Source organism: Enoplosus armatus, chromosome 15, assembly GCF_043641665.1.
Source record: "Enoplosus armatus isolate fEnoArm2 chromosome 15, fEnoArm2.hap1, whole genome shotgun sequence".
In the NCBI taxonomy this organism is placed as follows: domain Eukaryota; kingdom Metazoa; phylum Chordata; class Actinopteri; order Centrarchiformes; family Enoplosidae; genus Enoplosus; species Enoplosus armatus.
In genome coordinates, this window is record NC_092194.1 from 18,187,101 (window position 1) to 18,212,496 (window position 25,396).

At 42.1% G+C, this 25,396-nt stretch overlaps 3 protein-coding genes across 12 annotated transcripts in view; all 3 read left to right on the forward strand.

Moving 5' to 3' along the window:
* Positions 1-25,396, forward strand: part of LOC139297253 (synaptojanin-2-binding protein-like) — a 161,387-nt gene that overhangs the window by 79,736 nt on the left and 56,255 nt on the right. The window lies entirely within an intron of this gene.
* Positions 1,289-15,220, forward strand: dcaf5 (ddb1 and cul4 associated factor 5). 2 transcript variants are annotated; one of them, XM_070919838.1, is made up of 10 exons: positions 1,289-1,442; positions 2,658-2,801; positions 3,544-3,580; positions 3,667-3,806; positions 5,576-5,705; positions 7,144-7,357; positions 10,408-10,474; positions 11,359-11,486; positions 13,104-14,102; positions 14,139-15,220. In XM_070919838.1, the coding sequence occupies exons 1-10, from the start codon at positions 1,313-1,315 to the stop codon at positions 14,433-14,435; spliced, it is 2,286 nt and encodes a 761-aa protein (XP_070775939.1). In that variant the 5' UTR covers positions 1,289-1,312; the 3' UTR covers positions 14,436-15,220. The 2 variants fall into 2 exon arrangements, with proteins under 2 accessions (XP_070775939.1, XP_070775938.1); XM_070919837.1 differs by having other exon boundaries at positions 13,104-15,220.
* actn1 (actinin, alpha 1) overlaps positions 22,351-25,396 on the forward strand; it is a 53,676-nt gene continuing 50,630 nt past the window's right edge. For all 9 annotated transcript variants that reach the window (XM_070919827.1, XM_070919828.1, XM_070919829.1 and 6 more), the window contains exon 1: positions 22,351-22,768. In XM_070919827.1, coding sequence (XP_070775928.1) covers positions 22,670-22,768 — 99 coding nt within the window. In that variant the 5' untranslated portion in view covers positions 22,351-22,669. The remainder of the gene's footprint in view (positions 22,769-25,396) is intronic.

Here is a 25,396-nt window from a genome sequence, read left to right on the forward strand (position 1 = left end):
AATCTACTTTAAGTTTTAACAGTAAAAGTACTCATCATGCAAGATGGACCCTTTCAAGGTTTTTTATTTGATATTATATCATTATTATTATATTATTATTGATTGTTGCAGCAGGTTGATAATTAAGGTATTTTAACTACTTTATATTGTCATATAATTTAATCTATAACAATGCATAATATAAACTGATCACACATTTAGTACGTATAATTTTAATCTGCCAAGTAACAAGTAAATATAGGTGACAAATACATGTAGTTGAGTAAAAAGTGCTATATGTCAAGTAAAAGTATAAAGTAGCTCAAAATGAAAATATTCAAGTACCTCAGAACTGTATTCAAGTACAGTACTTGAGTAAATGTACCTTGCGCTTGTAATATGAGCATGAACCACTAATTAAAACACAGTCTTTTCATATAAACAATGTTATTTCCTCTTTGAAACACCTATTGTATAAGAAGTACTCAGATCATTTACCTAAGTAAAAGTAGCAATACTACAGTATAAAAAATACTAAATATTTTACTTAGGCACCAAAGTAAGAGGCACCAAGTAAAAGTACTCATTGTGCAGAAGGGCCCATTTCAGAATAATGTGGATTATATTACTGGATTATATAATTATTGATAGATTAATGTATGTGTCATTTTACTGTTGCAGCTGCTAAATGTGGGGCTAATCTCATTACTTAATGTACTACTAATGTTGTGTATCTTAATTTATATATTTCATTTGTTAATAATATTAATATATATAGTATAAAGTTGAAATTGAATTACTCAAGTACCTCAGAACTGTACTTAAACACAGTACTTGAGTACATGTACTTTCCACCTCTGCCAGTTTATTTGCCATAGCTTTGTTTCAACCTGAACATGTGAATGGTGGTGAGTTGAGGAGGTTTTACACTTTAGTTCAGTAAATGGTGAAACATGAAATCAGAGCCGGTGGATGTCACCTGCAGTAAACTGTGAGTGCAGGCTGGTGATGCTGAGTGACAGACAGGGGGAGGGAGAGAGAGAGAGATCCTCCACCGGAGCAGGAAGCTGCTGCCGGGACTGCCGAGAAGACAGAGGAGGTACAAAACAACGTCGACATCGGGGTATCCACCATAATGTAGACCAAACGGAGCAGGAACAGCCACATCCACCGAGCAACGCCAGCAGATGTCGAGGGTGCGGCGGTGACAACAAAAGCAGAGCGGGCCGCATTCGTGTATTAGTGCATGGTGAAAATGAAGGAGCTGAAGGGCTGCGGTATGCGCTCCTCGGTGGGCTTTCTGTCCCGCAGAGAGCTGACTGGGCAGCCGCTCATGAAGGAGGAATTCCAGAGGCGCAGGATGGCAGGCTGCACCAGCCTCTACAAGAAGGATATGCTCGGGCATTTCGGCTGTGTCAACGCCATTGAGTTCTCCAACAACGGCGGAGAATGGCTCGTGTCTGGTAAGTTGACAAATCCCCTTTTCCCCAGGCTGAGACTGTTTTAACGTGTTAGCATGCTAATGCTAACTAGCCAGGCAGTCAGCTGAAACCCTCCTGGGCTAGCCGACGCTATGTTAGCCTAGCCTTTCTTGCTAGCTGGCTGGCTAGCTAGCAAGCTAGCTAACGTCAAACCAAACAGCGAGCAGCTCAGAGGACCAGCCCCATATGTCAGTCCGTAAGCTCATCACTGTGGCCGCTGAAGTGCACGTTTCTTTCTCTCTGATGGGTCTAATCATGGCTACCTCCTGAAAACAAAAAGCTATTTATGTCCATAGAGGATTAAAAAGCCATCATCTGGCCTACTGTAACAGCCTGATGCTTGCCATTTTTGGTCTGCTGAGGATGTTTACACAACAGAGCTGCTGCTAACTTAATCAGATCCAGTGTAGGAGCTGGACTCCACCTGGCCAGGTAAGTGAAACTATGTAGATGCACCTCATTATCTCTGATGGCTGAAAGATCTATATTGTTCCTGGACAGTCGAGTATGATTATTACCCCTTGTAGACCAGGGAAATAACTCACTTTGCACCATATGCAACACACAGTGGTGTTTTAATTTTGATCTTGTATATGTGTATTGAATGTCTTCTGCAAAATAACCTATTTACAGACTATAATGTGTAGGGCTGCAACTAACTAAACTATGATCGATGAATGAAGTATCGTTTATTCTATGAAAAGTCCATAAATCATGAAAACATGTCAGTCAGAGTTTCCCAGTTTTCTCTAACCACTAGTCCTAAACCCAAATATATTTCATTTACACTGATGTAAAACAGAAAACCAGCAAATAATCAAATTGAAGAAGCTGGACCTAGAGAATGATTGGAGGTTATGTTTTTTATAACTAACTATTAATCAGTTATCAAAATAGTTTTCTCTTGATCCACTAAGAGATTAACCAACTAACCGCTGTGGCTCTAAATCTTTCCTTTTTGTTGTGAATAACTGAGGAGTTTCACCTCTTAAGGCCTCTAAAATATTATTGAAATGAGCTAATCTGAGAAGGGAACATCAGTGTTTGGTTGCTTGCAGCCCTGTGACACAGGGTTGTATGTAAACATTGCTTTTACTTTAAAGGATCAGAAGTCAAAAAGTTTGGAAACTGCTGCTCTAAACAATACTGTGCACTTTTGTAAGTTGGTGGCGTCTATCCATCTTGTCGTGTCTACAGGAGGGGATGACCGCCGGGTGCTCCTGTGGCACATGGAGCAAGCCATCCATGCTCGGTCCAAGCCTGTGAAACTGAAGGGCGAGCACCTGTCCAACATCTTCTGCCTGGCCTTTGACAGCACCAACAAAAAGGTCTTCTCTGGTGGTAAGAGCAAGAACGACTACACCTGACCTCTGCTTTTTCACAACAACAAGGTTCATTCCTCTTCCTAGTCCTTGACCCGTGCATGTGTTGTGCCTTGTCACTTTGGGGTGTGTAGGTGAAAGGTAGATCTGATTAAATGAGGAAACTTTGATTCACTCAGGGATGCAGCCTTTGATGCAGCAAAGTGACTTAACGTTGCACATGACAAACATAACAACACTGAATTTAGAGATACTGCAGGTGCAGAGCATCATCTCAATGCAAATAGGGCCGCTCAGAAACTTTTATGTAATGTTTTGCATCATCAGAAAACAAAATATTCTATTAGATTAAAATGTTTAATGGATACCTTTATGTGCATTTAAGTGGTTGCAGACATGTTGTTGTTACTTAATTGCACATTAATGGTGTTGGGTATAAATTATGGATGGAAGATTCTATATTTAAGACGTTGGAGTTGCTGAATTATATTACATATATTATGTTCTGGAGGCATGTGGTGAATGCTGCTTATTGACCACTGCCAAGCTGCCATGCAAATTAGCAGAGCGGATAAAATACAGATGATGCTGTATGCATATTTAGTTGTTAATTCATAGATAATTAACTAACATCACCACATGAAGGCAAAGCTAGTTTTGCATCTCAATACTGAGGTTGAAGATTAGAGCAGAGCATTTATCCTTTGCACCTGCGCTCCTTCACCTTGTCATCCACAGTTTGTCTGTTTGATGTTTTTCAGGAAATGATGAACAGGTGATTCTTCACGATGTGGAGAGGTGGGTAAAATAACACAAATAATACTAATACTGTAGCATCAAAACATTTTGATAATTAACATTTGGATGTGTTGTTTTTCCTACAGACGGGAAACTCTGAACGTGTTCCTGCATATCGATGCTGTGTACAGCTTGTCTGTCAGCCCGGTCAATGACAACGTGTTTGCCAGCTCATCTGACGACGGACGCGTTCTTATCTGGGACACCCGCGAGCCGCCAAATGCAGGTAAGTGGAGGAGACGTGTATATTCCCGTGAAGCTCATTGGTTGGTGACATAAATAAATAACTTAAACCTGCGGTGCTGAACTTTTGTGAGAGTAAATACACAAACACTGTCGATGCTTGCTTATGTAGGCTACTCCCTCGCTACGGTTGCTCCCCCCTTTAGCTCTTTGACCTGACACTCATCCCTACAGAGAGACGAATGGATGCTCATTTATAAGTGAAAGTCCCACACTCCAGCTTTAATACAGTAATGCCTGGTGATGCCAAGTTTGAAGTTTATGCGTAGGGCTGCAAGGCATGTAGAATTAAAGCACTTTCCAAATGATGTTTGGATAAGTCAGATCACTCACAGGATGTGATTTCTCATAGTGTGAAAATATATGAAAATATATACTGCTGTTGTGTGAGGCTAACAATGGATTAAGAAGTGAATTAAGAAATAAAAACAGAAGTCATGTGGCCTCAGCCTCCCAAATGTCAAAAGAAGTTAAACGTTCAGTGCTCGGTCTGGTATAAACGGTTGTGTCTAAAGTTAACTTTCTTACATGAGAATGAACCCCTACCATGGTCTCAATGGTGATAACAACAATACACAAACAGAGCTTAAAGCCTGTCATCTCTCATGTTGTCTCTTCAGGGTTCATAGGCAGTCACACAGTGTATTTTAAGGGACTTGGATTGTCGGATTGAAAAGGGTGTATAGTACTTCATGATGGGACTTAGTGAGACTTGTTGATAACTTTAAAAATGCAGTGGATCATCTTGCATGACGTCCTCATCCTTCTATTTTAGAAGCCTTCCTCGTGACCTTGTTGGCCTAATAATACATTGAGCAGTAATCTGAATTCCATGTCTGTTTTTACGGCACTGAAGTTTGAAAGGATGAAAGTTACATACAAATGTTTCTACATTCCTTTGTTACTCGAGCTGTCTCTCTAAATATAAGTGGTATTTTATTGTTAATTCCACTGTAGCCACAAGTGCATCATAATAAGTAAATACACCTAGACTGGGAATTGTTTGACTAATTAAATTTTTTATCGACGATGTGCCACAGTGATGTGAGGGTTTGAGACGGGCTGGTGAGTTGACTTCCCTCACCTGGAATTTATGAGTGTAGCTTGACTTAAGTCTGCTCCACATAAAACTCTGACACATACATACATGTAGAAATTCAACATTACATTATGAAAAACATAATTTTGTGGCATTAATCTAAAATAAGTATAAACAAGAGTCCTCAGCCACGCTAGTGGTTTTGTGAGGCTTTACTTGAGCTAAATGCTAATGTCAGCATGCTAACATACGCACAATGACACATGCTAATGTTATTGTGGGTATAATGTTAGCCATATTCACCATCTAAGTTAAGTGTGTTAGCATGCTAACATTTGCTAATTAGCACTAAAAACAAAGCAAAGCTGATGGTGATGATGCCATTAGATGATGGCACTAGATGCAAAGGTCGGGGGGGGGGTCACCAACAGTACGATTCATCCTGTGAGGGACGTGAATGTCTGTATCAAATATCCTGACAATTTATTTGGTCAAGTGGTAAGGTGTCGAGATGTTTCACTCAAAACAACAAATGTGAACCTCGTGTTGGAGCTAGATGACAACTCAGGATGTCCTGGGGTCAGCAGGAAATATGGTCTGGACTGATATTGACATCCCTAGAGGCATGCTTCTTGTGTGGCTAAAAAAAAACGTCACAGAAGTGTTAACAATCATGTAAATGTAATTCATTAAAAGCTCATCTTTTCCTGCAGAGCCGTTCTGCCTGGCCAGCTACCCCTCAGCCTTCCACAGTGTGATGTTTAACCCTGTGGAGCCCAGGCTGATCGCTACGGCCAACTCCAAGGAGGGAGTTGGATTATGGGACATCCGCAAACCACGCAGGTCAGACATTTGTCACAGCTTTTAAAGTTTTCCATCTCTTGATCCAATTTAAGATAACTTTATTGTTCCCTGTGGGGAAATTAGCTTTTATTGCAGCATATAATGGATTATAAGCATGCAAATAATGTCTGTCATTTTCTATTAGTCTGTGAGTTGTTTGTATCAACAGAATCTGTTTACGGTCAAACGTCCTCGTCTGCTCTTGAGATTTGTTTGTCCTGCCGGTGTCCACCAGGTGGCGCTGTTGTCTCACTGTAGAAGTAACCGCCACTGGTCCTCTGCCAACTGCAGAACCCAAATGTTTATACCACTAAAATGACTGTGAAAACACTGAATTGCGCTGAGTGTGTGTTTACACACTCTCAGGTTAAGTTTCGGTTGATTAATACACAAATGACGGCACTTCCAATAAACTTAAGCTCTGAGTCATTTGTCGTCCCCCACTGTTGGCTTTGCCTCTCTGCAGTGTGGGCATGTTTACAGTCATCTCTTGGAAATTTCCGCAATTCACTATTGAGTCCAGAAATAGCTTCCAGTTGAAGTTTATTTAATGGAATACCTGTTTCATTTAGTCACTATAATTTACTATTGACAAGTCTCTTTAATCTTCTGATAAGCTGCAGACATATATACATGTTGTATTATATGTCACGCATTATTTAGTCTTGAGAAGTGTTTTTTACAAGGCTTCAAAGTATTTAAAAAGTTCATCATCAATACGTAGAATTCATGTTTTCCAACATGACCGGCGTGTGTGATTACTTTATATTTTATATCTACACTTCAATTTTACCCAACAACACTGAACTATGATGTCTCAGTTATTAGTGTCGGGACGAAATCCAAACCCCTTAGAAAACTAGTCAGGTTGGTCGAACGCTTTGACTCGTCTGCAGATATTCAGTAATTCTCTTGTTCTGTTGTTGATAGCTGACAATTGCAGAGAAGGGTGGATATGATCATCTGGTTTTGATAGTTTATTAACATCCCCCGTAATATTCAACTTTCCATCCACAACGTAAATATCCCTCTCAGCTTCTGTTGAGGAACATTATGACATATCAAACCTGTCACTCTCTGTTCTTTTGTGCCATGTGATGACCATTGTTGTGTAGACTTTCTCCTGAACTACTTTGTTATGTTTTTGTTCCACTAGAAACGTGAGTTATCTTCAGTTCAGTTATATTCACTGTTCATGTGCAGCAACAAAGTCTCAATATACACAAGTTTCAAAATAAAGCAGACTCATTATAATCATTCAATTCACAATCCTTGTTAAATCCTTATTATATGGATATAATAACAAACTCAACTCTAGTGTAGTGTAACTCTCGTGTAATTTCCCCCCGGGGATCAGTCAAGTATTTCTGATAGTTGTTGTCAGTTGAGATTTTAGTCTAACCTATCTCTACCATTTTATTTCCTTCTGTTGTCTCAGCTCATTGCTGCGTTATGGAGGCAGCATGTCCCTGCAGAGCGCCATGAGTGTTCGCTTCAACAGCACCGGCACCCAGCTGCTGGCACTGCGGCGCCGCCTGCCGCCCGTCCTCTACGAGCTGCACTCCCGCCTGCCCAGCTTCCAGTTTGACAACCAGGGATACTTCAACTCCTGCACCATGAAAAGCTGCTGCTTCGCTGGGGACAAAGATCAGGTTGGTCATCAGATCATACGGATATAAACTAAAACCACTGCTGCTGTTATTATTACGACCAGTAGAGACGATAGAAACAGCCAAAAGAAAAACGATCATCTATTTCCTGTAAGCGTCCTGTTAACGTTTCCAAACACACATGAAATGTTACACAAGACGTCTAAAACTTCCATCCATTTCATACATATGTGCAGCCATAAAACCAATGTCTTGAATATAATATATTGCACTCAAGAGAGTGATTTAGCTCCTGATACAACAAGCAGATACAGAATATAGAAGTGATGTCAAACAGTGGAGGGATCATGTTATCTGACTTACTTTAAATGAAATATAAGGAGAATATTTGGAACATGTGGAATCAATAGAGAGAATAAAAATAGAATATATTAGTTTCTTCTGTGAAATTGGGACTTTTGAGTGTTGGAGGAACACCAGAAGCCCTTGTACTCAGCCAATGGTCCTCCCATTGGTCCTCCTCAGACATGACATCACCCTGCAGCCCTGTTTATTATGTTAACATTATCCTCTGGTGTCAGCAGAGCACATGAGGGCTTAAAAAATTATCCTTCTCTACATGAGTGAAGGAGGTAGTTTTAAAGGTTACAGGATCAGGTCAGGGCTGTACGAGAAGGTCGCTGGTTTGAATCTGCTCACCTGGTGCCAAGTTGGACAGAAAAACTATATCTGAATTGCTTTATTGACTTTAAAAAGTTTGTTGAGGAGCTTTTAAACAAGACCAAGGTTTACCCAATATGCTAATGTGGATACTGAATGTTCAAATGTTCGGACAGCACTCGGATCTGCCAAAAGCAACGTAGAAAATCTTGTTTTTGCTGACTGCCAGTGGTTTCCCTTCTCACCCTGCAAGTTTACTTCAGGGTACGTCGGTACACTGCGATATCACTGTTAGGTGTGGTTACAGATGCAACAGAGCACATGCCTGACCACATCCAACCACACCCAGCAGTGATACTTTGTGTGGTGGGGAACAGAGTTCAAACTCGTAATCAGAGAGCGCAGTCAACCACTGCTTCTCAGTCTGGTATTAAGTTACTCTTTAATATGTTTTCTTAGTTATGTTTTTTGGATTTAATAATGACTTTGTAATTATTATGCACTTAAAGCTGCAGTAAGACAATTTGACCACTAGGGGCCAGAAAACAAACTCAACCGTCTTGTAGAGTAGCAATATGGCCATAGAGTATATACAGCTAACGTAACATGATATCACTTTGTCAACCACAGATATTGCTGTAATGTCTATACCGTGGTAGCTATTCCTTTTAATATATCTGGATTTTTATGATTTTTGCACCATTTTGATCAAGTAACTGTCCGGTGTTTCATTTCCAGGGTTAGCCAATAACCTGTCTGGTTAGTTTGTCCATAAACAGTTTTGATTTTCCAGAAAATACACTATACCACAGTGACAATTGTATCCATATTACCCACTCCTACTGAGTGTGAGCTTGTGTGCTGAGAGCAAGCCTTCCCAAAATAAAACTGCGTTGAGATCAAAACTGTCAATTGTAGTAAAGCAGCACAGTTTAGAGGAAAAGAAAAGAGGTAAAAGAAACCATAACATGTGACAAAGGATGTGATGTTGGTTTGACCAGATGATGAGATCTTTATCCCCCTCTCCTGCCATGTCCTGCTCTCACAGCACGCCCAATTCTCTGAAACGTCCTCCCGTAGACCCAGAACCACAGATGACAGAGGATTTTCTCAGAATGGTGTTGAAGGCAGAGGTGCAGGGTGGCAACTTTACCACACAAAATTGATGGAAAGGAGAGCGGCAGGGAGTTGTGGGTGTGACATTCCTACTTGACGTGTTCTGTGGGAACCTGAGGCGGAGCACACAGGTGTTCAGTTCAGAGTGTGTTCATGTGCCCTGGAGCTACATGAGCAACAGTCTGTGTTTAAGGAATAATGATTTTTAATCACCGCAGAGCACTTCATGTGGGTTACTTTTACATAAAGACATTTTTCACCCCAAAAAAATGTTTATACAGTGACTAGAAGAGTGAGAATTATTACAAATATTCATATTCTAGAAACATCCTTGAGTTAAAAGAGAAATGTACCCACGGAGAGCAGCAGAATATTTACAGAAGGAAATTGAAGACATTTGTTTAAATCACTGCATCACATAAAATGGCACAAAAATAAGTCACAACTTGACAGAATATCAGAAATCCGGCAGCACGAGACGATGCCCAAAAACAAATGTGCCTCCAGATGGTACAATAAGGCTCGACAGACATTCAAATTTAATAGAAATGTGCTAGAAGAAAGAAAAAAAAAATGGAGGAGGAAAGAAAGGGGAGAAATAGTTTTGAGAAGTTTCTGGTCCTTCACATGGTGCACCTAAATATTTGTGTCTGGATGCTTGTGAAGTCCAGTATTTAACCAACGTCCAGATCCAAATGCTAGTAAATTAGCGAGGACTGCAGCAGCAAGTACCTAATAATTAGTAAGTTATCATAACATGTGCTTCAATGGCAGAGACTTGTGGTGGAGTTACTTTCAATGACCAGGATATCATTTACTTGTATGTTACTTTTGAGCGGCCAATTGGCAGATCGAACAACCAAGACAAGAGTGTTAATTTAGCGAAAAAGTCAGCTTGTAGCCGTTCTATCTCTACATGTTGCTTTAAGACATACGTATGTATAAGAACCAAGCCCCCCCCAGAGCTTTGGCTGTCAAAACTTTCCTTAAGCGACAGGTTTAAGTGGAACCATCTGTTTACAAAGTGTAATAACAGTTCAGACGAGGAGTGTTAGGGCCAGACTGTCATGTCACGTCAAGAGCGCGTTTGATCCACATCATGAGACGAAGTGCTGTGATAAGATCTGGTGGTTGTGTGCCATATATTGACTCCGCCGGGGTTTGTCTTTCAGTGTCTCAGTGTGTATGGGTATATATATATATATATATGTATATGTATGTAAAGATTTCCTCTCCCCTGAGGTCTGATGGAAAGCTTTGTCATGCGAAATGGAGCAGACTTAAATCTCTAAACATCCCTCTGTTTCCCCCCTCAGTACATCTTGTCTGGGTCCGATGACTTCAACCTCTACATGTGGAAAATCCCAAAGGATCCAGAAGCAGGTGAGTAATTGAATCAGTCTGCAGGGACGGCATATTTATGTGGATGCATGCTGATGTGAAGGCTGTGATTTATCTTGATTTTTGAGTCTCCACATCACAAAGGAAGGAGAGTTATTTAATCATCTGGGTTTGAGATCAAGTTAAGAGTTAATTTCCTTCTGTCTACTCTGCTAAATACGTTGTTTTCTTTTGTGTTTTTGGTTTGTTTAAGTTCACTCTGTTCATCAGGAATTCAGGGCTTGTAAACAGATGTACCGCAACTTAGAAATAGCTTGTTTTAAGGTTTTAAGTTTTTGTGACCGGTCATCCTGCAAGGTTAAAGATTTCAGTGGCGTCAGGTTAGGCAAAACAAAGCTGACTCCAGTTGCTGCTGAACTTTTACTCTCTGTGCTCTTTGCCAACGATTATCAGCCCAGACTGTGGTTTGCCCTCCGTTCATTTGGTACAATATACTTTCCAGACACGAGGAGTGGAATTTTAATGTTTTCACCTGTCCAAACTAACTAAAAGACAAAGGTAAATGCTGAAAATTTTTATATAACCGCTCCGCGTAAGCTTACTGTGAACACGCCTCAAATCTAATTACTCTGAGAAGAAAATCCCCAAAATGTGGTCGTTTGTAGCTCTGTGTAGCACCACCTGACACATTTATGGATTGTATTTTCTCCAGAGTTACTCACACTGAAAATATGTGCACTGGGCCTATTTGGTGTCAGATTAATGGCATATTATGAGGATTACCTTACTGCTGCCGTATTTCACAGTCACTGGAATATCCAGAAGCAGGTTGAATAATCATGGCTGTCTTTGTATAGCTGAATGTGTTTGTTTTGATGAATCCTAGTGTCACATTAAACAAACCCACATCGTTTTCTTCCTTCAAGGAGGCGCTGGTCGTGTGGTAAACGGGGCTTTCATGGTCCTGAAGGGTCACCGCTCCATAGTGAACCAGGTTCGCTTCAACCCTCACACCTACATGATCTGCTCCTCTGGCGTGGAGAAAGTCATCAAGGTTAGTGAAGGAATGTCACGGCTGTGTTTTTAAGAAAGTTGGTAAAGACATCTGTGTTTTGTAGAGACTGGATCGAGGCCTAAATGTGAGTTACAGAGAGGTGAATCTTCTATCCACTGCAGCGTCAGGAGGATGAAGTGTTTGGAGAAATTGTTCTGTAAGTGCTCAGACTAAATTTGAGTCTGTGTCCTCAGATGTTCAGACAGTAGACATGCCCTTAAGTGAGACATTGATCTCCAATGACACCACACAGTAACTGACTGAGCTCCGACTTCCCTCTGTGGAGTGGGCAATGAAAAAAAGATGGATTTCCCCCTATAATTGACTGTCGTTTGTAACGGATGAAGTTGGGCAGTGTTGCAAAAACTGGGTCATGGGAAGATAGGAATGGTTCCACAGACCGCGACATACTGCCAGGCTCTCAAAGGTTTAAGGTAGCCTGGATCAAATACCGAAGGCTTCATACGCACGTGAGTAAATCAAGTATTATTGCTAAAGCTGTCACTGTGGCTCGAGCTTGATTAGGCTGCAACGTCAGTTTTCTTTTGTAGTTTAAATTGAAAAACTGAATCATAATAGAGTGACAAGAGCGCCTCACAACATAAAGATTTTACGCTGTTGGAATAACAGTCGTAGCACACAGCAGCTGTTCCTGTATTATAAGTCTTTTTCAGTGCAAGCTGTGTGAGTCACTGTATTGTCCTGGTGCTGACCTTGTGAATAAACCGGGCAGCTTTTTAAGTTGGCTTTATGTCTCACTGATTTTTGACTGACTCAGTTGAGCATCATCCGTCAGTTCTTTTGCCTCTGCTCATAGAAACAGAGCGCTTGTTGTTTTGTTATCCTTTACTCATATCAGTGAGCAGGTCACTCGCCTCAGTTGTTCTTTTTATATATAATATATAATCACCTGGTGACAGTAATAAAGTACAGTAAAAGTTATCTCTACTAAGCCTTTGAATTGCGTCGTGTTAAACTTATAAAGTTATCACTTATACACATGTAAGCATGTACAAGGATCTTATCACAGAGCGATGACTTTATGACAAAGTAATGATTTGAATAGGAGAGAAGTTTCTGCCTGTGATTAACTTGGGTGACATTTGGTTTTGTCGCTCATTAGTTTTCACTGCGTGCCGAGACTTACTCCTCCAACTGAGGCCTTTTCATCAGGTTAAAGTAATCAGAAAATGTTCATTATTCAGGTTATTTTAATAAAGTCCTTGCAAAAAGTCTAAAAATCCATTTAGTAGAAGGAGAAATGAAAAGCAGTTGTATAAGGGTCAGAAAGATTCACATTTTTTTCTGTACAGTAACACAAGCTCTCTGTTTTGTAGGTTTTACTGTACAGAGTGAGAGGTGATACAGGTCCAGGTGTTCTGTAATCTGAGGCTATCAATATCAGGGAATCTTTCAAACAGCCTTCTCCCACTCTTTTCTTTATGCTTCTCACTTTTTCCTCCACTCATTTTTCCTCCTGTCATTCTGCCTCCTCATTTGTCCAACTTTAAATCTTTCTTTTATCCCCCCCCCCCCTCCATTCTTTGTTTGTAACTTAATTCCTCCGTCTGTTTCTCTTTCCACTATTCCTCCCCCCTGTTTCTCCATCCGCCTCAGGTGTGGAGTCCTTACCAGCAGCCCGACAGTCTAGGTGATCTGGAGGGCCGTGTGGAGGACAAGTCGCGCAGCCTCTACACCCATGAGGAGTACATCAGCCTGGTGCTCAACAGTGGCAGTGGTCTGTCCCACGACTACGTCAGCCAGTCCATCCAGGAGGATCCACGCATGATGGCTTTCTTTGACTCTTTGGTGCGTCGAGAGATCGAGGGCTGGAGCTCTGACTCTGACAGTGACCTGAGCGAGGAGGCCATCATGCAGCTCCACGCCCGAGGGCGCCGCTCCACTCGGGCTACACCAACAGCTCCCACCGCTCCCTCTGCTGCTGGTCACCACAGTGACTCTGATAACTCGTCCTCCTCCTCTCTGGCTGGACCCGACGCCTCAGCAGGGGAAGAGCAAGCCGGAGCGGAGGTGGAGGTGGAGGGGCGGCCGAGGAGACGAAGCAGGCATCAGCGGCATCAGTCTGGCTTTCTCGTGAACGAGGACTCGGACTCGAGTGAGTTTTGGCTCGACCCCATGCCCCGGCCTCGCTCCCCAAGCCCCAGGGACAACTCCACGCTGTCCAGCCCCACCTCCTCTCCTTCACTTCCTGCCGAAGCTTCCAGCTCCTCAACGTCCACTTCCAGCTCGAGCAGTGACGACGAGGAGCGGCGCAGTGCAGTGAGGCGGCGCAACGTCATGAGGCGACGGCGCATGCATGTAGTCTCCAGAGCTGGGGATCGACCCGAGTCTGTACAGGCTCTGTTTTCAGCCATCGACTCCTGCAGTTACCCATCGATATCAGTTGATGATCTGTCTTCCTCCTCGTCAGTCGAGGGACAAAACTCTCTCCAAATCAAGCCCCGCGCTGGCGGCGCCAGAGGTGAGGAAAAATGTCTGAGCCCTTCTGACTTTGTGTGTCTCAGCCCAGTAATGTCCCCCGAGAGCCAGGGGAATGAGGAAGGGAGTGACAGGACTGAGCTGGAAAGACATCCAGCTGCGTCTCCGCGGTCACTGGTTGGACGCAGGACTGAAGAAAAGGCTGCTACAGAGCCAGCTTTAGACAGCTCTGATAGCGGAGAGGCTTGTAGCAGCTTGGGGGCTTTAGACAGTAACTCCCAGAGCCGACGTAGCCCTGGAGTGAACGGGCAGCACCGGACTTTGGCACCGTACGTGAGTGAGAACCTCCGTGTCTCCTCAGAATCAGAGGAAGACACTGGCGTCACACCTGAAAACACAAGGCCACCGAGAGAAAAGGGCCTGGCACAGAGTGCTCTGAAACGGACTCATGTGGGATCAGAGGAGGGCGAGTCAGGCTCCTCACCCTCGGAAAAGAAGTTAAAAACATAATGACGTGTCTTTCTCATCCCGGAAAGTAATCATTTGTTAACAGACTTAATTTAGGAAGTGGGTTTTCTATGGGTTTTTACAACTCAGCTTTTTCATTTTGCGTCTTGTAGTCAACACATTTGAACTTGTGAAGACGTTAAGGAACTAAAAAAAAGAAAGTGTGGTTAATTTTTGTTTCCGAACAAATGAATTGGACAATGTCATCATTCTTTAGGTCAAACCATAGATGACGTTAAGAAATGGAAAATATAAAACATGAGCTAAATATTGTTGATAACAACGGCATTTTAAGTGAAACGCATTTATTTTCATGCAGCATCAGTGTTTCTTTCTCATGCTCTGGTTGTTGCAGAAAGCTCCACCCAGGATTTGGAGCTCCTCCAACCATAACAAAAAGAAAAAGGTCTTAAGGAGGACAAAAGCTTTGCAGCATTTTAATTTCTACAGTTTCACACTAAGCGTAAATCTGATTTTCATTTCATAAAGTGATTCTCGGCTGAGACTGCTTCAGGGTGTCTGCAGGATTGTCTGTGTCTCCATAGAAATCTCAAGGAGCACTGATTGTTTAAGCTGTGCATTGAAATGATGCTTTCAGTGTTTCTACCAATTGTTTTTTGTCTCATTATCCGGCCCCTGGGTACCATTACAAGCCAGCGCTCCCTTTTGTTTTCCTGCAATTAAAGAATAATTTGTTCTCCAGTGACAATGCCACAACTCCTTCCTGAGGCGTCGCTTATTCACAATAGAGTTTGATTCTTGAAATATTGACTTTCTCTGACACACGTCTGTCTGAAATCATGTAAAACCAGTTATTTTAGTGTAGATTTGGGTCCTCCGCTACCAACTGCTAACCGAGTCGCCATGGCAACACAGCCTCAACTCTCCCGTGAAAGAAATCTGAAGCCTGTTCAGCTGCCCGTGACCCTGAGCAACCAGTGTCGGCCAGAGAAGAATATGTTATTGACTGAGCCAGAAGCTATCTTTGCTTTCATTTAAGAGAATATTAGCAGTCTGCCACTCTGAATGAAACATTACTGAGAGTTAAAACGGTGAAAGATTTTCATTACAAATAGTTAATGTCCATCTCTGGAAAAAGAATGCCCTTTTGTGTGGATAGATAGTAAAAGGAAAACATTTGAGTACATTTTAGTGTACAGTGGGTTTTTAGAGCTTCTTCGCTGAAAACGGCTGCCTGCTGCAGCCAGAAACAACACCGTGAGAGTGAATCAAAACAGTAAAGTTGTGGGCCGGACAGCGTAACAATGAGCTGAAACTCACAATGCTCCGTAAAGCCGAGGGGAGCTGCAGATTTGGGTGGTAGTTCTCTGTAGGTTCATCACTACGAGCGACCCCTTTCACATTGTTTTGTTTTTTGTCATTTTATTTATTTTATATAATAGTATCACTTATAGCCGCTTTAAATATATATTGAATTAAAAAAAAAACTGGAATCAGCTAATTAAATATCAACTATGTGCAATGTTCTATTCCCAGAATAAATACAGAGGACATGATCTCAGTGCTTAACATCGCAGTTTGTCAAGAAACAAAAATACCGCAAGGTGGATATCAAGTACATTTTCAAAGTAAAAGTTCACCAAAGACAAAATTTAAGTATCCCTAAAAAGAGACAGAATATTGCCCCGTCATGAGGTGAATAACCATAAATGGAGGAGAATCTGTTCCTCAGATAATCCCACCACACCCACTTAGATTCCCCCAACTGTGTAATGGTTGTCCATGAAACACATGATGTCATTGCTGTCTGAGGAAACAGTGATGCCGGTTGTCTCCTGTCTACGGCCTGAACGACGGCACTCTCCTGCCAGACAAAGCAGACTACCAGAGGGCATACCAGCGGTTGTTGGGAAAGATTACGAAAGAAAACACACCACATGGCATCACGGCCTCACGAGCTGGTGGTGCAGTGGTAATCTGAGGGCAGGCAGACGTGTAGTTGAGGGTAATCGAGTAGTTTGTACTGCTCTCTTGTCAAAATAACTTCCTCTACTTCTTAAAACATCTCAGTGTGGCCGTCACTTATCTGCAGGAAGTAGACACCCTTCATTTAACCTCCCCGCTTCCGCTGGTACAAGTATTCAAATAGGGATATTGTATGCCTTGGGGTTGTTTACATTTTGACTGGAGTGTGCCTGCTGGGCTGCATATGGCTTAATGATTGATTACAGGCTACAGATGCGGACGTGTACAAGAGAGTCGGCTAACAATACCGTTGTACAGCTGTAACATCAGTCAAAATGATGTGAGAGTTGAATTGTACAAGTTCCTTGAAAGAATTAAGTCGCATATTTTATTGTTACTAATCACAATGCTAAACCGTGTTTGGCTGGTCGCAGTAGAGGAGAATCGAGCCCATTAGTGACCTTAACAATGGACTTTTTTTTATCTGTATTTATTCAGGGAAGGTTAACTGGTTATGTGTGCTCTTTTGTAGCAACACCCTCGCTCACAACCAGGTCACATTCACATCTGGGAGGAGCCCAGTACAACCACAGCCTTTGAGGACTTCCACTTGAGCAAGCATGGGTCAGGGTGTCCCCTCCCAAACCATTATGGTGCATTTGACCTAACGTTTTTAGTTTCTTAAAGGCCCTGAAACCATATCTTCTCAGTCAGCTTCTTACTATGAGTGTTGTGGTCCTACAGGAACACATTATTTCCTGCCAAAGTTAGTTTTGTTTATTTCACATGAGAGATTTCTGTACTTTCTGGTTCGTGGTGTGCAGGGCTCACTTTGAAAAATGTGATGACATGTTTTATCCCTGCACCAATCACGACTTAGCGTTTATTTGAATGAAAATGTGTCAGTTGTGGAGTCGTTTGCTTATGTTGCCAATCAAACCACAACCACACTCTCCTGATTAAACAGATAAACTCTTTAAACTCCAAACTTTAAATTTGATTCATGCATATTTGGTCATGAATATTCAATGTTACATAGAAATACTAAAATACTGCACTGATTTAGCATTGTTGGACTCAAGATGGACAGTAAAATCAAAATCAATGAAAAGCGATGCTGCAGAACCAGAGATATTGCCTTTTTTTCATTCCACACATTCTTCTTCCTGATCAAAACCTGATCATTACCCACAATGCCACGTGGCCGCCGAAAGTTCTGTGTAGCCGCTACTAGCATTACACACCTGGATGTGTTATGCTGGTAGCGGTTAATGTAGCCTCGAGCTGCTAGCCTCAAGCAGAGATGACAAGCGGGCTACAGAGGTCTGGTAAGCTCCCTCCAGATTTTTTAAATCCTTTTTAAAACCCAACCATTTCTTCACATATGCAGTAGTACTCCTCAAAATCTGACTTTTAACGTGTAAAATCGGTGGACTTCCTCTTTCAGAGTTGAAACCAAGTTTTCCGGGATCAGATCCTGTATTTGACCCCTGACCTTCCGGTCGCAGCCAGGTCCCCACCCACTGCTGTGTTATATTCCAAAAGAGCAAAACTCTCCTTTTTGATGGAGTCATGACACTCTTTATCCCATGCCTTCAGTGTGTTCCTTTTATGTCCCAGATGGTGTTTTGGCTTAAACTGTTTGACCACAAACCCAAACACACGGACAACTCAATGGGATTATCATGCTTGTTCTGCAGTATCCCATACATGGTTTAGCTTTAACAGCAAGGACAGCTATTTAAGAATTCCCCTCCCAACATGACTGGAATACCTTGGGCACTTGCCAGAGACCAGACAGAGCCAAATGCACCAGCTCTTCACATGACCCGTGTGCCTCAGAAAGCAGTCCTGAGCTCCTCTGCACCACCGACTCTTCACAAGATATTCTGGGATTCTGCTGAATAGTATGATGTTGACGTCAAGTAGCTGGATCGGATGAAAATTTCTCCAGCCTACCCAAACCAAACTGTACAGTCTGGAGTGTGCCACCAGAATAATTATACACATTTCAGTGGTTAATTATAATGAGTTAATTGATGCGTTTAATCAGCCATCATTTGCAGTGTTGAGAGGAAGAGCCTCTTTTGTCAGCTGGCCAATTAGAGCTCCTGTTGCTGCTCTGCGGCTTGGACCTCTTTTTAGTTTCCAGTGTGGTATACTGGCTGCGCGTTTAAATGACATAACGGACACGACGAAAGAGACAAATGTTCGAAAAACTCATTAGCATATCAAATACAAAAGTAACAATTAAAAGCCTTCACAGCCAGGCTAGCGGCATGGCTCCGGGGATTGTAGTGTCAGCCGGTCCACCACTTTGGTTTGGACTGAAATCCCTCAACAAACTTGGATGAATTGGCCAGAAATGTGGTACAATTGTTTTCCTCAGGATGGATTAAAGTTGGGGAACTCACAAGAGACAGATTTTTTTTTTTTTTTTTAAAGTAGCGGAGGGCGAGATATCCTGACTTTTAGTGCTTGATACGGTCCAGCTCCAAAAACACTGGATCACCAATAATGGATTTCACCTGTAAAATCCGTGGAGTGACCGTTCAACGTTGTCTGTAGCGCCATCATCAGGCGAAATGTACTTTGGTTCATGACAAAATACTGAAAAAACTGGCGACATTCCGTCAACCTCAGCTGTACTTTGTGCTAATTAGCAAATGTTAGCATGCTAACACATTAAGCTAGGATGGTTAACATTGTGACCGTTATACCTGCTAAACATCAACAAGTGTCATCGTGAGTATGTTAGCATGCTAATTTCATGGGGAACTCACAAGAGACAGATTACATGTTTACATTAGCATTTAGCGCAAAGCACTGGTGAGCCTAAGTACAACCGCACACAGCTAGCACGCTAGCATGGCTGTAGTCTTGTTTATACTTATTTTGGTCAGATTAATGCCACAAAAAACGTTTTTGTGTGTGTGACGTAATGTTGAATTTCTACACTTTCAACATTGGAAGATAGTTTTAGAAGAGAGTTTTATGTGGAGCCAACATTGAGACGTTTTCATTGTGAGCATGTTAGCTTACTGACATTAGCATCACTGTGCCTTAGTGCAGCCTCACACAGCTGCTAGCATGGCTGTAGACTCCTGTTCAAATGTATTTAGCAAATCCATTTATAAGCTAATTAACTCATTTATTACTTGAAGACACAATAATTAGATTAAGTTATTAATTGGCACAATTAATGAAGAGTGTATAACATTTTATCCATTTGTTTCCCTGAATGGTATAATTTAAATGTAAATTTAATGAATCACTTTGTTTTTCAAAATGACTGTAGGTTAATTAGCTAATGGAAAAGTGTATAATTATCCCCAGACTCCATTACTAACAAGCTGCAGTCAGCTACTTTTGGTTTTGTCCTATCATTGACTTCCATCACCGCCGGGCTGCTGCTTCCTTTAGCCGGGGAGCAGGCGGTGAGCTGGCAGTCTGCTCCCGGTCCGTGACATCACTTTCCCAAACATTCACCCTTGGAAGTTTGTCCATATATGGAAGAGCGCTCCACTTTCTCCTGACTGCTGGGGCTATCCCGTGTCGGCATCTCTCCTGCTCTGTGTGTGTGTGTGTGTGTGTGTGTGTGTGTGTGTGTGTGTGTGTGTGTGTGTGTGAGAGTGTGTGAGTGTGTGTGTGTGTGTGACAGACAGAGAGAGGGAGTAGGTTTACCTTACAAGGCAGACAGACCTGTCCTTCGCTTCACATGTTTACAGGAGCTGCGTTGTGACTCACCTTTCTTTTCTGAATGACTTGAAGTCTGTTGCGCATGTGCATACTGTACAGTGTGGAAAAAGTATTCAGATGCTTTACTTAAATAAAAGTACTTAAGTAGCCCACTAAGAAAATGATCCACTACAAGTAAAAGTCCTGCTTTCAAAACCTCGCTTAAGTAAAAGAACGTATTATCAACAAAATTTACTTAAAGTATTCATTCTGCAGTAAAATGTTCCCTGTAAGTGTTTTACTGTTATATATGATGTTTCTGGATTAATGTTACTGCTGCGTGAATGTGTATGTTGCATTTTACTGCTGTAGATGTTTAAGGTTGAGCTAGTTTTACCTACTTTATATAATCTAAGTTTAATCTACATCATATTCTATAAGATCGTCATTATGTTTATAGTGTTGCTGAAAATAGTGTCAGAAAAAACAGCCCTGTTTTCACCTTTGTGGCGTTTAATTTTCCAGCTAATCCAAGGGGGGTTTAAATAGTTTATTTGGCTTAAGTAGGAGAAAAGGAACATAAAGGAACACTTAATCCTTCAGTTTATTAAAAAAAAAAAAAAAAATCACCAAATTTAGAGATACATATTTTTTCACAGGACAGGAAAGGTATGAAAAATTGTAATCAGAAAAATAAATAGTAACTAAAACTGTCAGACAAATGTAGTTGTAGTTGTAAAATTTACAATGTTTGCCCCTGAGATGTAGTGGAGTACAAATATAAAGTTTTATAAAGTAGAAATACCTCAAATTAGTATGTAAGTACAGTACTTGAGTAAATGTACTTAGTTACATTCCACCACTTTTGCACAGGATGGAAGAAGCTCCATAATGTCTGCTGTATATATATAGAAATATGTCTCACCCTCAGAGATGGACAGTAACTAAGTACATTGACTCAAGTACTGTACTTAAGTACAATTTTGAGGTACCTGTACGTGACTTGGTTATTTCTATGTTCTGCTGCTTTATACCTTTACTGCATTACATGTATTTGATAACTTTAGTTACTTAGGCAGATTCAGATTAACAATACAAAATATAGTCATCAAATAAAGCATTGCAGGAATTGTACATGTATGTATTACAAGTATTTTACATTGTGGCACTGCTACTTGTAATTGTAAACTGTCGGTAAAGTGGAAAGTGGTACATTTACTCAAGTATTATACTCAAGTACTTGAGGCACTTATACTTTATACTGCTTCAGAGCCTACAGCCAATGCATTTTATAGAGACAACATGTCATTTTACACTATTTTTCTATTTGTCTTTTTATTTCAAAACGTGAATCTGCAAAGCATAACTAAAGTTATAAACTACATGTGGTGGAGTACAAACTACAATATTCTCCTCCAAAATGTAATTGAGTAAATAGTACTTAGTTATTTTCCTTCCTGCTGAAGGTTAGACACATTTCTATCAGTGGTGGAAAGTAACTGAGTACATTTACTAAAGTAGTGTACTTAAATACAGTGTTGAGGTACTTGTACTTTAGCCCTACTTGAGTATTTCCATTTTGTGCTACTTGTAATCCACTTTCTACTCTATTACATCTCAGAAGCAAGGATAGTATCCACATCATTACATTTATTTGACAACTTTAGGTACTTGTTAATCTGCAGACTCGGATTACTAATACAAAACATGATCAACACATAAATGATCATGTGATACCAGAATAAAACTTTATAGATAAGTATATAAAGTACTTAGAATTAGCCTCACATTTGCCAGCTTCAACATCTCAGTGATCAACACATCAATGCACCAATAATTATAATCCAATAATATAATATACATTAGAGTAGTTGAGTAAATGTACTTAGTTACCAGTAAAGGATCTTACTATGTCCTCCACCCTCCCATTATTAACAAAACCGCTTCGTCAGCAATAGTTTAACATGTTTTTTTTTCATGAATGAACTGTTTCCGGTGTTAAAGCTTCGGTTACACCGCGTGAAGTAACGCGTTACACTTGTTTTATGCTGATTACAGTCTGAAGCATCGGCGCAGTCAAACAGTCAGATGTTTGGATCAACTCGCAGATCTACATGGTTCTGGATCAACCTATGCAGCGCAACCTCGGGTCTAAATCCTCCGCAATGACAGCCGAACCAGCCAACCCGCTTCGAGGAGGCGGGGCCAGCGCCCGAGGCGTCCAATCAGATCCCTCGGTCGGTTACCGACTCAATTTGTCTGAAGCAAAGTTTTTGCGTCTGTCGCTCCTCGCCACTAGACCTGCCTACTGTCTGCCTACCGCTGAGTGCTCCCGCTGGGCGAAAAAACTCGAGCAGATAGAGAAAGAGAAGAGGCAGAGAGTTGGAGGGGGAAAGAGAGAGAGAGAGAGAGAGAGAGAGACAGAGAGAGAGAGAGAGGGAGAGAGAGGGAAGCCGGGGGTGGACCGTTAATTTCATCCACACACCGTCTTGAATGCGTGGCGGAGTAGACTGAGCTGATATACTGCTGTGAAACATCACCTCGCCGAGGACCGGGGGACTCACGAGACAAGCAGACAGCGTCTATATATATATATATATATAAATATAAAGCTTTATAGATACGTGTATAATATGGATCCGTATGATGGAGAAGAAAATTATATGCATCAAGAAGATGACTGGGATCGGGATCTGCTCCTGGATCCTGCATGGGAGAAGCAGCAGAGAAAGGTGAGAGACTGACTTCCTTCTTCCTCCGGCGTAAAGGTGCGGAAGCGGGGTTGTTGCTTGTGATAACAACGATAATAAAGCTGATTAATATTACTGTCACGCATTAATGAGGGTGTCTGCTGCGCGCGTTTGGCTACTTTGAAAGCATATTGATCAGTTGGCGCAGCGGAGAGGCAGCCAGCAGCACCAAACACCGACTGGCAGCTGTTTCCTTGAATTATTAGGCTCATTACGGCGCTGCTAATCACCTGTGCGGCTTCCTCAGGTACTTTTATCAGCAGCCTGATTCTGCTCCAAAACTTTTCTCGCCTCCAGATCTCTCAACACGCTTGCAAATATCCTGCATGGCGTTATGAAATATCCTGTAGCAGCAATTACATGTAGGAGGCCCACCCATTATCTGTGCAGCAGGAGGGAAAGAGTAGAAGAGAGAGAGGGGAGGGGGGGGGGGGGGGGTGGGGGGTAAAAGGGGGGAGAAAAACAATTAAGAACTGGACAAGGAGCCCACCTTTCCAGCGCAACAGATGTCAGCCATGCGCTTGACTGCATATGGTGTGTGACTGGCCCCTCCTGTCATCTGGCTTATGATGCGACGTGGATTAGACCATGCTTAACAACCGGGGGGATGGACTGTGTGTGTGTGTGTGTGTGTGAGGAGGGGGGATAAACCCACTTTGCGTCTCCTTTATTCAACTATTTCTGTAATTTACGCGCGGAGTCTGCGTGTTACTACAGCGGAATACAGCCGGTTGGGGCAAATAAATCGATTTTTGTTTGTGTTGGAAGTTGTTTGCTGTATTATGGCCTCAGTCTGGAGGTTAGTTTATTCATCTTTAAATATCTGAATATATTTCTGCTTAACCCCCCCCCCTTGGATGAATATGAGCTCCATAACACGGCGCGCACAGAGGTCACCTTTATAATAAAAGGCTGGTAGACGTCCATATACTGTTTTAACAAGCCCAAATCATCCACACGCGTCTAACAGCTGCTGCTCTTTTCCCAGACACCAGTATGAATGGTCTGTTTCGAGAAGGGGTGTTACTTTTTTCTCTCTGCTCCCCATACTTTGCCTCCGCTTTGAGAAACGGGGAAGAAAAGCGCTGTGGAATCTGAGTAAGCGCTGTGGTTTGGGCTGGGCTTGCATGGGAGCAAGCGTGCCCAAAAATGGTAATAATCGGCCCCTCTCGCTGCCGTTGGAAAACTTTTTCCCCCCAAGTTTCTTTCTCGCACTGCGAAGCTCTCTCTCGGCTCCCAGTTTCCTGGATTATGTCATCGGCAGGCTGCTACCGGTCGAAAGCGACTGAAAGGAAATAAAGGAAAGGCATGCGGGGCTGATGTCAGGTGTGAACAGCAGACAGGGATCCTTCAGTCATCAGATCAGCTCACGCTGCTACTCCTTTAGTGCCTTCTCAGTATGAGAACTCTTCATGCAGTAGAGAGAAAGTTTGCACAGGCCTGAAGGAAGCAGCAACACCTGACGGTTTAGTTCACACGTCCCCCTCCTGGATCACAGACCTCCTCCATGGTGAAATACTTTCCACTGATGACCCGCACATTTCTGCCCCGGCATGACCCTCATTGATCTAATCGTCCTGCAGAGAGCAGGAATGTTTTATTCATCCGCTGGTCTCCGCAGAGAGCAGTGATAAGTGGTTATGTTGAGATCAGACTGGACGGACACTCACAATTACAGGCTGAGAGGGAAGACAGCAGCCCCCCTGGCGGGCAGGCATGAACCTCTGTCCTCGGCCACGGGGCCGGCGTAGTTTACTGTCACACACATTCATCCATATGCAGCACACACACACACACCACCCAAATTCCTCCCAGGCCTCAGCAATCACTTTTGCTGCTGATGAACTCTCGAAGCTTTTCATGTTTGCTGATTGTTTCCCATCGAGAAACACATTATTATGACTGAGATGTTTAAAATTCTGATCTGTTTAGCGTCTAAATGAATCAGCCAGCGTCTTGGAGGTGCTTCCTTCGCCTTCAAGATGTAGATGTCGGTTGGTTCATTTAAACAAAGGTGAACAAGAAAAGTGAGACTCAGAATAAACACAAACAAGAAGGAAATAGCAACCGTTGGTCATTTGCATGTTTTGTTAGTGCAGATTGAAGGCAGAAGTCAGCAATCATGTGAATATAACTGGAGTTATAATAGCTGACATTATAACTTCCCTGAAGACCATTAATGAGTTACCATTTAAAAAATGAGTTCGTTAAATTAGACTTTAACACTGGAAAAATACAAAACAGCAGCAAAGAAGTACACAGTTTTTGTTTGGCTGTATTTTGCGATTCACTTTGACGCACACAAACCCAGCATGTCAGAGAGTGCTTAGAATATTTTGAGTCCGATGCAAGTCTTAACCTGACCCCCCGAGTATGAGGGCGCTGGTATCTTCTTATCTTGGAATCTTAAAGTGTTTGCAGACCCAGGTGTCTCAGGTAAACTGCGCCAGATGTTGCTTAAAGCTCCAGCTCCCACATACTTTCACTTAAACAACATATGACTTTGTTCATATATTAGTCTGATTGATCTTTATTACGTCACACTTCTGTTAAACAAACAAACACACACACACACACACACACACACACACCTCGTCTGTTTTTCAGTCT

Bases quoted from the DNA above. Each gene is read 5' to 3' on its own strand.
- dcaf5 (XM_070919837.1), top strand. From the start codon at position 1,313: ATGAAGGAGGAATTCCAGAGGCGCAGGATGGCAGGCTGCACCAGCCTC. The intron at 1,443-2,657 runs GTAAGTTGACAA...TCGTGTCTACAG, and splicing joins CGGAGAATGGCTCGTGTCTG to GAGGGGATGACCGCCGGGTG. The intron at 5,706-7,143 runs GTCAGACATTTG...CTGTTGTCTCAG, and splicing joins GACATCCGCAAACCACGCAG to CTCATTGCTGCGTTATGGAG.